This window comes from Monopterus albus, unplaced genomic scaffold (assembly GCF_001952655.1).
Source record: "Monopterus albus unplaced genomic scaffold, M_albus_1.0 scaffold129.1, whole genome shotgun sequence".
Taxonomy (NCBI): Eukaryota; Metazoa; Chordata; class Actinopteri; order Synbranchiformes; family Synbranchidae; genus Monopterus; species Monopterus albus.
Genome location: NW_018128009.1, coordinates 440,459 through 453,970, shown reverse-complemented (window position 1 = coordinate 453,970; position 13,512 = coordinate 440,459). Strand labels below are relative to the sequence as shown.

At 40.5% G+C, this 13,512-nt stretch overlaps 1 protein-coding gene across 1 annotated transcript in view; it reads left to right on the top strand.

Annotated features, from left to right (window-relative positions):
• The first annotated feature begins 3,288 nt into the window (after positions 1-3,288).
• insrb (insulin receptor b) overlaps positions 3,289-13,512 on the top strand; it is a 75,460-nt gene continuing 65,236 nt past the window's right edge. The window contains 1 exon segment of the mRNA XM_020613053.1: positions 3,289-4,829. Within this exon segment, the coding sequence (XP_020468709.1) occupies positions 4,736-4,829 (94 nt within the window). The 5' untranslated portion in view covers positions 3,289-4,735.

Below are 13,512 nucleotides of genomic sequence, written 5' to 3'. Positions count from 1 at the left end.
TAAATTTTGGCCTAAATTGTGGCACTAAATAGAAATTCTGGTGATCACCAAGGTTTCTACAATAAATCCTGAGGAGAATATGATTATCTGAACTGGGCATCCAAAAAATGTTGAGACATTTCTCCATTAACTAAATACAGTATGTCAGTGATACAGAAGAAGCAGAGTATCACCAAAGTGAGTTGGGTAAATCCTCTGAGGGACATGAATGCCTCTACAAAATGTCATGACAGATAATATGCATGCAGTGTTTCAACTGTGTTTCCTCTTCATTTACTATTATATATTTTTGCAAAGTCTTTCCTGTGTTGTGTGCAGAAGCTTTGTCATAAGACTGGTGATGCCTAGCTCCTCCTCGGCAGGAATAGGTGTGTTAATCTCTTGCCTAAATGACATTATATGTAATTGCTCTGTGCTTGTATGATAAAGAAACAACAAGGGAATCGGAGAGCAAGGGAGAGCCTGGTGTTTTTCTGTTTGTCAGGCTAAATGGATTGAGATGCATGAACAGCAAGTGCTAAAAGTGTAAATTACTAACACAGGAATGCTTTGTCTGTTTAAGCTCATGACCCACTCCTATGAGACACACACACACACACACACACACACACACATACATATACACACAGACGCTCAAAGGCTAGATGTGGCTCCTACTTCCTGGCTCCCCAGGCAGCAAATTACCGAGCCTTCCACACCAACAAAGGCAAGAGACTCTCTCCATTCAAACTTATTAATCCTTCCATTTACAGGCTACAGCGGAGACAACTGCAGAGAGAATGAGCGTGAGTTTGTTTTTCCTTCTGCATCTGTGTGTGTGAGAGAGAAAGAAGCAGATGTAGTACATGGTCTAACTTATTATTGTATAAGTTTGTTGTGAGGCAAAAGGAAGAAATACAAGAAGAAGACAAGTATGTGCATCTGTAATTCATTGATTTGTATGTGTGTGTTGAACCCCACTGTGAGTGCAGAGTGCTCCCTGGTTGATGAGGCTGATACCTAATCAAGTCAAGGACCTGAAGCCTAAAGGAGCATTGAGATTTATCTACACAAGGCTGAAGTACACGTGGGTGACAAATCAAAAACAAAGAACCACCACCACCACAAGCTTCCAGAACAGCTTCAGTATTCCTTATCTCCAGGTCTCTGAATGCCATTCTTTTAAAATTCATTCTCTCATTTGGTGTTTGGTGGTCCCTGCACGGCCCTATGGGTGTTCACCTGGGTTAAGATATGGCTACTTTAAAGGGCATAGTGTACGATTGATCTCATTTTCATACTGGGAGAACGAGTGCACTGGTTGTTGGTTTGACACTCAGTAGCAGGAGATACCCTCAACCCTGATTGGTGTATCCTTAATCATGTGTCATTTACTGATCCCTCTTGTCTTCGGTGGAAGCATCTACATTCTTTGTATTTCTCCACTCACTGAATTTGTCACTCACATGCCATTTATAAAGGGATTGCTAAACAAAGAGAATATTCTGTACGACTGAAAGCCATCATTTCACTTGTACGCTATCTCGCACTCTCTTCTTTTAATTCCTTGCTCAATCTGAGGGGAGACAAGAGACTCTGGTGAAAGGAAAAGCATATCTTTTGCTGCACTGTTGATGCTGTGCTACCGCTGACAATTTTATCCTTGGATTGATGCTGTTTTGCCATGAAAATAAAAAAAAGAATGAAAACACTGTTATCTGGGACATTTGGGGGCTTGAGTTGTAGCTTATGATGAGCGTGGACCCCGCAGCCTTTTCCTCAACAATCAAATTACAACTGTGTCATTCGCACATCTGCATATCCTCTGGTCTGAATAATCCCTCCACAACCAAGTACCAGGTGGAAAACAGTTCTGCAGAAGAGAGGTGTCAACACATCCAAGATAAGCACATATGAACACTGCCTTTGTGAGTGACAGGTGAACTCTGCAGAGAAAACAAATTGTTTATAAATGTTAAAGTTGAATTAAAATTCTTCTTTTGCAGACATTATTTAAAGCAACCTTCACTAAAGAAGCCACACAACACTGTGACAGAAGACTCACATCATGTTATTTGACGTAGTCCAAAGTTGTCTCTTTGACACCTTTTGACATTTGGAAAGTGAATTGGCTGCGGTTATTTTTAGTGCCATCTACTGAAATGATGCCATAGTGCATTGGATCGGAGAGGAGAGGAGAGGAGAAGAGGAGAGGAGAAAACATATGTGTGCTTTCAGTTGTGTCAGACAGTGTGGCTACCTCAAAGAGGTCTGTTTTGACTAGAGTCCATAACCCTCAGTCCTTCAGACCTGTGACATTTAATCTCACCAAGACCTCATTTACTCTGTTCACTGGGTAACAACATTCCTCAGATTAGTAACATGCCTGCTCCACAAGCCTCTAGCAGAGTAGAGCTGTGTGTAGCAGCACAATCACACAATGCACCTCTACTGTATGTGACAAACAGGAAGCAAATGTTCTACTCTGCTATTATATGTATCTAAGTCTCAGGTTTGGGTAAAAATTGTGTCAGGATTCAGCCATCCTGCTTGTGTTTGTAGAAATAGCTTCCTTCTGGGTAATGTGTGTAGTTAAGTTTCATCAACAGGATATGAATAAGGATATTTACTATGCAAACTGAGATGACTATGTCCATTCCTTACTGCAGGCAGGTGTTTTGATTCCTTGCTGCTGGGCCAAGACAGTATGTACTGTTTACACTGCTCTTGTTTTGCCCACAGTCTCACTGGTCTATGACGTGTGATGTGTCAAATGTAAAATGATAATAAAACAGTTGCATGTAATTGTATTGTATATTTTGTGCTTTAGGTGCTGGCCTATCAAATGATCACATGCAAATCAGGATCATGTTTGTGACAAAAAGATTGTCCTTGGTTCACCTGTGCCTTTAGTAAAAGCTGACTTTTCCCACTGGCTGGGTTTGATTCCAGAGTGCCCCGGATCAGTTTGAAAGATATGCTGCCACCTGAAATTAATCTGGAAATACTGGAAAATATGTTCTACAAAAGGTTAGTGTTCAAATGATCCTAAGTAATGCGAGTGGATTTTGGAATAAGTGTTTAATAAGTAACAGTACAGCCTTTAATCTTGGGGAAAAATCACCAAAGTGGAATTGATAAGGAAAATAAATTGTTTCTATTATTTGTCTACAATCTGTATTCATGAATATCAACTGAAAAATTTGCCGAAATTTCCTTTACCAAACAATCCATAGTAGTGACTAATTAGACAATTTAACAGGTGATTTTCCGTGTTTAAGCAGATGCTACAATACTATCAGAACATGGATCATCTGCACGACATATGTGAATCTATGAAGCAAGACTTACCTCATATGAATCTGATATACATATCGTGTGTTACTCTACTCCCGTTTTGTTGTGTCCTCACCTCCTCCCTGACAAAGAGCACCGGTACGGCAGCGCCTGCTCAGGCAGTCCGGATCCGGACCCAGGTGGTAGGTGTAGCGGTGATCCGCTCCGGATTTTCCCGCAGACCACGTGTGGCCCAGCTGAGGTGACTGGCAGGACTTGTTTACTGGTGGAGAGACTCGCAGAAAGGGAGACGGAAAGAGGGGGAACCTGAGGGAGAGCCATCGGTGAATGGAACGGGAATCCAAGTTTTTACACTTGACCCGTCTTTTTAAAATAAAAATAAAAAAAAAACTATTTTTGTGTTTGTTTACCTCACCCTTTTGGACTATCGGAGACGGGATACTTACTTTGTGTGTTTTGTTGAATTTTTAACTCTATCGCCGACCCTGAAACCTCGTTTGTTTTGGATTAGCTAGCTAACGTTAGCCGTGTTTTCCCCATCGGCTAACGTTAATCTGAGAAGAAGAAACGGACGGCGTGGTGGAGAGTTTTCTCACTTCACAGCGGCGTTAAACGGAGACAGTATTTGCTCTTTTTCGCTCACTGTGGATGGGAAAGAAGTGACATTTATGAACGTTATTTCCCAAGTTTTCCTTATTTAATTTCTCTCCTGTTTTGTCGCTTTATGGGTGTTGATTCGTTTGCAGCGTGGTGGTCAGCTGGGGTGACGGAGTTCAGAGGAGGGTCGTAGTAGAGAAAGCTGGATGCACGTTTGTTCTGCACGTAGCTGCTCGGACGAATTTCCTGGGATGAGCCTCCGTATGTTTTTAACAGGATGAGCTTCTGAGAAGATACTAGCTAACACTAAAACCTGTGGTCTTGACAAGATAGCAAGCACTGTCAGCTCCCGTTCTTGATTTAGTGTCGGACGGTATCCACTGTTTCAGTCCGTGTGGGCTGGAGGAGCTGAAGAGGACTGTTTGTTTGTTTGTTTGTTTGTCTTCATTTATTTATATTTTAACGCTGTGCATAAAACACGCGTTAGAAATTGTTTTTCAAGCGGGTCTTCCCTCAGTGGAGCCGTGCATTACAGACAAGGCCAGTGGATCTCCTCCGGGGACCTCCAAACTAGCCTGTGGGAAATTACTGTTAATATTTCTCTTGATTCAGTGAAGCAGCTAAATTAAACAGATGAACTTGGACTTTCGCCTTCACCTATGGAAAATGAAGATTTTTACTCGCACATGTGTTGCCAGATCTCAAGATCACGTTATTTAGTGGCAACCGCGAATCATTTGGATATATTGGACCTAAAGTTTTAAGAATTTGTTACTTTTGATAACACTTTCTGGGGAAAAAAAACCCTCAATAGTTTTTTGAGGCACTTCAAGAGGAGAGCACAACTTATCTCAGAGTCAAAATGAGGTGGTGGACGCTAAAGCTGCGAGCACAAATAGTGTTGACTGTCCTCTGCACCTGCATTATATACCAGTCGGGACTAATACACGGAGAAAGTAAGTATCGCTTTTTTCACATTTCAGAGAAATGTTGTTGTGAGTTTATCGTGGAATATATTATCTTTCCTGGAATATATTATCTTTCCTGGAATATATTACCTTTCAAATTACATTTTAATTTCCAGCGGCACAATGCCACCTATAATATAAGCGGTTTTATGTAGTTTACACTTGCTACCTTTTTTATTTGTTTACTTTAAATAAGTACCCTAACACGTTAGAAATAAAAAGTGTACATTTTAAAAGATTGCTGTAAGATTATTGCAGGATAAACTACCATATGAGTATCACGATAAAGACGGCATTAACATACCGAAGTGGTGTTTATATGCTAACTACAATAGGGATGGGTCCCGAATATGTAAAACGGCGTGTTCGTAATAACACTGACGCGGGTTTTAAGTTCCAGACAGATTATTACTGCAGTAACAGGGCTCAGAAAAGAGTACGGCTATTTTATTGTTTTTATTTTAAGATGGTAACTTTGGTCACGGGACTTTCGCCTTGTTTTTGCTTTTGGCGCATGCGTGAATTCTCATAGAGGTATAATTAAGGGGCTAGTAATTTCAGTTGTTGCGTACGTGGCTACGTGCTAATAATTGATATTCCTCCGTACAGTTAATGGGGAAGACACCACCCCAGGTGCTGTCTTTAATGTGCATATTTTAGCGGCCCGCATTGGATGCGCCAGCCCCATGGCCAGATTAGTCGCTGTAACTGGACGAGGGTGGTCTGCTGCTGCGAGTCTAAACTGGGAGTAGCAGGATTGGCTCCGTGAGCCCAGCTAGGCCTCTTATGGCGATACACACACTCCAACAACAAGAACACACACACACGCGCGCGCGCGGCGCTGCAGCAGCCTGAACGTAAACAAATTAGCCGCCGACGCTAAGAAGTCTCTATATAGGTGGCGGATTAGCCTGCGTGGCTCTGTAGCCCCAAACGGACTAAAGTATGTGTGTGTCTTCCTGCAGGAGGTTGTCTATTATGTGTGGTGTATTTATCAATGAATTAGGGTGTGGATTACACTAATGTAACGTCGTGTAATCTAAACAGTACCGTGCTGCTTTGGCAGACAGGGTGGAAGGAAGGGAGGGAGAGAGAGAGAGAGAGAGAGGGAGCTGGAGATAATGATCCTGCTGTAAACTGCCTAATGACCTCGTCTTAATATCCGTGGAGTGATAATTTGCAACAGGGAATCTTTTTTTCACTTAGTGCAATCATTGTTGACTGCTGCTGCATATAAGCAGGTATATAGTAGAGGAAAATCTGCTTAAAATAAGTTTACGCACCTTTTGTAGATAGGTTTACCCACAATCTTAGTCTAGAAGATCTTATAGAGTTATATTTGATATTAAGCTTGTAAGTAAGAAATATTAGGTTGACCCAAGTTATAGAGATGCACTGACCTGATTCATAAATGAATCTTCCAGAAGTTAAATGACTCAAGGTGATGTTTTAGTTTATTATATTACCTTTCCACATTTAATACTGTGAAAAGTGTAACCGACAGAAAAGTGGACCTTATTTTATTAAAGCAGATAACTCGCTAGTGTGTTATCTCAGTTTGAACAAAGGAATGTCTCAATAAAAATATTTATTGTACTTATAGGGTGACTGCAATACAACTGTTGTTAAATTAATTCATGCTTATTTGTTTATTAGTGGTTGAACCTTTAACCTATATTTGGCCTTTGGAGATTCAGTGTTTTAGATGATGTGTTGCTGCCACACTGATGTGCTGATGTTCACAGATAGACCAGTTTAAAATCTAGTAACAAAACACATACAATAGTGTTTGCTGTTTCTTGTGTTTAATTTGATCTTCATACTTTAATTTGCATGACTTAGTAATGGCTCCCAGTGACCAAGTTCAAAGGAGATGTTCTGGCTGCTTTACACAAGTAATGTATGCAGACAAAACAGAGGTCCTGAAAAGAGGTCTTTTGAGACAGGCCTGCTGGTACCCCTCCTTCCTCTCCCGACTTCTTTCTGTTTCATGGAGTGGGTTACATATTATTGGGTGTCCTGGTTCTGGATTTACTCATTTCTTTGGGAAGTAACCATATTTGCCACTCTCAAAATGTTTACGCCTAAGGGGTGGGGGTGTTAAACAAGATACTTTGAATACTTCAATCTGAATCTACATGCTGCCTGACATCTCCACCTCACTCATGGGAAAAGCAGCAGTAGAGCAGTATTGATATACTGTATTAACCCCACTGCACCTGTGATCTGTTGACTGCTCACGCTGGAGAATGCAATGAAGCAGTTTTCACACGGTACTGCTAGTTGATTTTCATTGGGCTGTTTGTCAGAGTTATCAGCAAACATTTTTAAGCACTGTAAGTAACTGCTGAGCTGTCTCCTGGTGTAACGTGTAAAAAAACAAGTTGTGCAACTGGGGGCCTTGCCCCCTTCTTGTTCCTCTCAGACGTGTAAGCACAGCTCTGTTTCTGGATAGTATGTGTATGTCACGTATATAGCAAAACTAAGTACACCCCATTCTGTAGTGATAAAATGTTTAAGTTTTCCCAAATCCTGTCCATTTAATGCAGTTGAATTTGTTACATCCAAAGTCCCAAGAAGAATAAAGCCAGTTAATTTGAAATGCAAATGGCTGATTAATTAAACCATGATGATGAAAGGGGCATATTTAAAAGCTATCTGCAGCAGAAGTCAACATACCCTTCAAAAGTTAGATTCTGGTTTATTTATTTATTCATATTTTGTATGTCTGCATTTATTTTTGATGGCAGATTTGATCCTCCTCTGGTTCCATGCTTGCATAAATGTGTGGAGTGATGATTTTTGTGGTATTTTTGCAATCATTGTTATGCTGGAAAATTCTTCTTCTGCCAAGCTTCTTGCAATTGAGAGTCATCTTTTCATTCAGTATTTGGGTACAAACTTGCATTCATAGCGCCACCTATAGATGTCTTTTCCACCTACACATTTTACATGCATCAGCACACTTCCTCCTCCGTGTTTCACAGTCAGCACTGGTTGTCCTGATCAGGAACATGCCGAACACGCCAAACACACTGGACACAGTCAGAGCCAAGCTAATTTATGGCTGAATGTTTTATGTGTTTTCCACAGTCAGTTTGCATGCTTCTTTAACGACCTCTGTCACAGAGCCTGAACAGGGTCCCACTCTAACTAGCTGAATTGAATGTCCAAAGGAGTCTCATTTATTTAGAAAGAACATTTGAAAAGTTAACATGTTGTTTTATAAAATGAATGTGAGTGGAGATGCCATCTGTTTGTGTGTTCGTATGTAGCCCATTTGCCTACTGTTTTCACTGCAGTGCATGGTGGCATTTTCCGACAGTGCACAGCATGTTGTGGAATGTGTTTGAAGTGGCCCACCGTATAGGGGTGTGTGTGTGTGTGTGTGGGGAGGGTACATTTATATTGGTGTGCACCCATGTCTGCAGGATCTCATTTCTCAGCTCCTGCCTGCCCCATTTCCAGGCCTTATACATTTTCTCTATGTATATGCGTGTATCCGTAGGAGGCGGCCGTGCATGAGAGCAGTGTATACCAGAACACCAGGCTCAAGAGTGGGTTGCCTAGTGCTGGTAGCACTAGCCTCTGTGCCTTGAATGGCTCCTTACCCATTACACATGTGGTACAGGCAACAAAATAAAAAAAAGCCTGAATAAATGAGTGGTCTCTTCCAGGATGGCAGTGCCTCCATCCATAGGGCATGAGGGGTCGCTGAAAGGTTTGAGGAGTGTGAATCATATGTTGTGGCCTTCAGTTACCAGATCTCAACCCAGTTGAACACCTTTGGGAGATTTTGGGCCGAAGTGTTTAACAGCGTTTCCACCACAGTCATCAAAACATCACATGAGGGAATATCTTTTGGAGGAATGGTGTCCATTGTTCAGAGACTTGTAAAATCTATGCCAAGAAGCTGGTCTGGTGGCACATGGTGGCCCAGCACCTTACTAAGACACTTTAGGTTGTGCTTTCCTTTTTTGTTTGTCACCTTGTCTGTATGTAAACATTTGAATCTTCTTCACGATTTCAAATATACATGAAGAATGAGTCCAAAGTAATTTCCCGTTGCAGAGTTGACAGTGTTGTTTCTTGCATGTTTGAGTTAATATAGCTCTTTTATCTGCTGCTCTTTATTTATTTATTTATTTTTTGCTGTTATAGGACAGCCTGTACTGTATGTTTAATGGACTACATGCAATGCAGCCCATCAGCTGCTGTCATTGTATGTTTGGGTAGTTCATTTTCACAGAGCCAGCAGAGGGTGGTGGCCATGAACTGAGGCTCCACCAGCTGTGTATTGTGTTTTGAGCGTTGGTCAGGAAGGCAATATATACTACTAAAGGAAATTAACTGCTGGGGTGCCTTTCTTAAGTGCTTCCTTCTCTGCTCTTATCTTTCCATGTATCCCTTCCTGACTTGCCAGTGCAATTTAATTTGTCTTGTTTGTACACGTGTCTATGTGTGAGTGTGTGTTCCAGGCTTTGTGAACAGCAACATGAGGGGAGGATGAAAATGCAACCTAACCTTTTGACTCATGCAATTCACAGTTTGATTGTTAGTAAAGCAGTTAAACTCCAGTAGCATGTTTGCTTGTGTGTAGAGTTTTGCCCAAGTTTGAGAGGTGCTTCAACACTAAGTTACTCATTATTTAATTCTATAGTCACATTTTAGCCTTTGGAAAGGAGAGATGTCAGAAAAATGGGGTCCAAATAGCTGAAACTGCCTTTTTAGTTAAAGCCAAACTTTTACATGCTATTAGAAATGATAATATTAGTTTTAACAGTCTTGTAAAATGCCTCCATACACTACAACAAGTAAGAAACCTACCTTTTTTTTTTTTTTTTTTTTTTATGTCCTTCATGCAGACCCTGGCGGCTGCTGTAGCAACATTTGCCTTAGACTATAAGCCAATAGGCAGAAATATTACAGTGTGAGCATAGCTCTAGTTTTCTTCTGAAAATTCCAGAAAACAAAGAGGAAATTCTCAAAATTTTAACCAGCTGATTTGTCTCTGTATTGCCAGTTAGCTCTGAGATGTCATGCATGTCAGGCTGTAAAGTAAGTGAGCATTTGGAACTTTTGTATTGGTCTTTACAGTGCTGTGATAGGCAGGGCCACACTTATTATGGAGCTTAGCTGATGCCCTCCTACTGACTCCCATTCCTATGTAAACCTCTGCTCACTGCACAGAAATGTAGTTGAGTTGTGAGGGGGCGGGGATCTCTCTCTTGCTCACACACGCAAACGCAGAGTGCCGTTACACCATGCTGCAGCAATCTGATTTGATAGTTGTTGCTGTTTGGATCTGCCCTATTTTAACCGTTGGTGACTTCACAATGTCATATCCAAGCTGAGCCAGCCCTGTAATGCCAGGATCAGCAAAGGGACCATATAGGGAGCTTTTTGTAGGCAGGACCAGACACTGGTTGAGGTCATATCCATATCATAATATAAATGGATTTGGAAAAATCATTGTTTTCTTTGTTTTGTCCTCCCTTCCATAGGAGCCTGGAAGTGCCTATGGAAGGGAGGACAAAATTAATCTTTTGGTGAAGATGCTGTCCATAGCTGATAAGGTTGAAAATGGCTGTCATGGTGGGATTTTAATGATGAAAAGTCAAACTTCAGACTAATGTAGGCTTTATATCCTTATGTGATCCATCTCGATCTACGCATCCAAAAATACTCTCTGCACAGTCCCATATGCACCCTTACTTTGAAAACAAGAATTTAAAAATGGTGTAAATCTGTTTGCTAGTAATGACGCAGATCTTCTGGCTGAAGTGGCATGTGCCTGCCCAGTATAAGAGATTTAAGTCTTTTTTTTGATTTTTTTGGCATTCCAGCTGGCTACAGATGTTATGCAAGCAACTGTGGAATCATAAAACATTTGACATTTGGAACAGTGTTTCCAAACTTTTTATATGTGTGGACTTTAGAGAGGAAGGCAGACTTTTTTTTATTTTATTTTATTTTTTTTCCTGATCCTGGTGGGTTACGTTTACTTTGAGGACTGTCATATGGCTGAGAAGTGGCTATTTGACATGCAGCCCAGTGAGTTGTTTAGCAGTTAATGGTGACCACACAAACTCACTGTTATTGAACAGACAAATGGATTCAAAGATATTAAATAATGAAACAATCTATGGATAATGAATGTGACAAAGAAATCAATGCTGGACATTAGCTATTGGTGGCAAATTATTTTGCACATTATGGTTTGTCTGTTGTCATATGTAATCCCAATCATGCACAGCCAATCCATGCATTGCAAGCAGGAATTTGCAGTTTTGTTGAATTAGAAAAATTAATTTTATTAATTGGCACACATTCCTGCATAAAATAATTCCTATCCGATCCAAACCTGGACTTCAACAAGTTATCTTCACATGCATATACACAGGCAAAGTAAGGAGAAATGCATGGGAGCACTAGGCTTGCATTTTGCCTTGTTGGATTTTTGTTTATTCTTCAGCTTTCACACCTCAGTCCTTCAGTGGCTTTCATGTCTCTGACCAGTTGTTTCTAGTACATTTTAAATGAGAAAATGCAGCACAGTTTGATCAGTAATATATGAAAACTGAAACTGTGCAAGTTATTTGCACTGCAACAATTTCTACCTCCTTCCCTCTTGTGTGATGCCTTTTTCACTCTCTGCCCTCTCCTTCTTGATGTGGAGCTCCCTCTCCTCCCGGGTAAGAGGGATCACTCTCATCCACTGGCTTGTTTTTCTTTCACACTACAGATACACACAGCTTGCAGACCTGCCTACCGCACACACACATCAGCTAATCCCGCTCTGTATGGGATAGGAAAGCTGCCTCTTTCAGGCCTCTTAAAGGTGTGAACACCACCTATTTGGCACCTCTCTCTGTCCCTCTTTAGTTTGGTTTTCTGCTTATTAAGCCTGGTTGCTAATCAGAGAAAGCCTAAGTGATGCTTATCACATGTACACCTGCACATCGTGAACACCAGCACCCAGTCACATGGACTTCTCAGATTAAGCTGCACCTGTGTGTGTTTGTGTGTCCTTTTATGAGCACTCATACCTGTATGTGTAATGTGTTCACTGATGGTGTGTGTGTATTGGGGGGGGGGGATATCTGTGTTTTGTCCTGATGAATAAGCATGAGATGGGTTACTATGGTGACTGTCTACTGTGCTGTCGATAGGCCACAGTGCCCCCCCCCACACTCCCATGTCTAAACGCACTTGTAGTGTCACAGCATTTAGCTCATGAAACTCGTTTCTATGAGGGCGTATTAGGGCCACTTTTTTCTTATTTTGCTTGTTGAGAATAAAATCGAATTGTCGAGAATAAAGCTGAAATAACATTTCAAGACAAGGTAGAAATGGTAAGGTTTGACTCTATTCTCATCATTCCAGTTTTATTTCTGATATAAAAAAAACTTCCACTTGTTTTCAAGTGTTCACTTTTTTACATGATCACTGATCATCACACAAAAGTCATGTGTGAAACTGGAAAAACTGCAGTGTTGCTCACCTCTAGAAACAACTGCTTTTATAACATGCAACGCACACACTTCGCTTCATACTCGCCAGCAACAAAGTAGAAACAAACCACCTGCTTTACAGAAAGCACCTTCTCAGCTCCTTCTTTGCTTGCTGTCCACCTCTGCAATATTTCACCCACGGGTCATGAAGCCAGATGTGCCAGTAAATGTAATCTTTTAATTTTAAAAGTGTGCTTTTATTTATGACTTTTTGTTAAGCGTTGACTATTTTTTATAAAATTTTTGTTTCTGCATTTTGGAAGTGAAACAGTTTTATGTGTTGAACAGTAGCATTAATTTCATCCGTTGCAGAATACATCAATTTTTGTTAAATCTGGAAAAAATTAAACCCTCTATTTGTACCAACAAACATTTGGACAAGCTAACAATGGAGTGTGTAGACAAAACACGACAAGCCAGGCTGTAATATAAAATGATGAATCTTCTGCAACTACAAGAGGCAGTTCTTCCTCAACATTTTTTCAGAAAGTGATCCTGATAGCTGGTTAAAGTATTTTTCCAAAAGCGCAGCAATTTATTTTGAAAATCATTCGCAAAGCTCAAGTTCCACAGCACGTCTGCAAAAATATTTCCCAGACAAGCCAATTAGAAACTTTTCTAAACACTGCACAGCAGATTAAAGTTCATGTGAATCATGTTGCTGGCAGAACAATCAGAAGTATTTTACAAAGTGTGGAAATAGTGGTACAGAACAGTAACTGTTGAATTGGCAGATAATGACACTTTACTGGAGGATAATGCGTGACGAAGATCTTGTATAGACTGAAACATTGCTGCTATTGAACTAAATCATTGGGAGCTTAATATGATGTGTGTGACCTTTTTTTTTTCTTGCTTTTGCCTTCAAGCTGTTGTTGGTTCAGCACCTGTAAAATAAAAAATTGGACGTGCATGTCCTCTGTTCTTTGTTTGACTTAACTGGATGATAACCTCTTAAGAATGTGATTTTTATTGATTGGTGCAGCTCACAGAATAAACAAAGAACAAAGTCATGGTATAAGATACTGATATGATTTTGGGATTGACATGAAAGCAGTGAAGCTGTTATTCCTGTAAATGTAATGATTTTAAATAGGCCAAATCTCTAATATGCTTTGAGACTTTAATATTGAGTAAAATCAGTGGTGTGAGCTCTA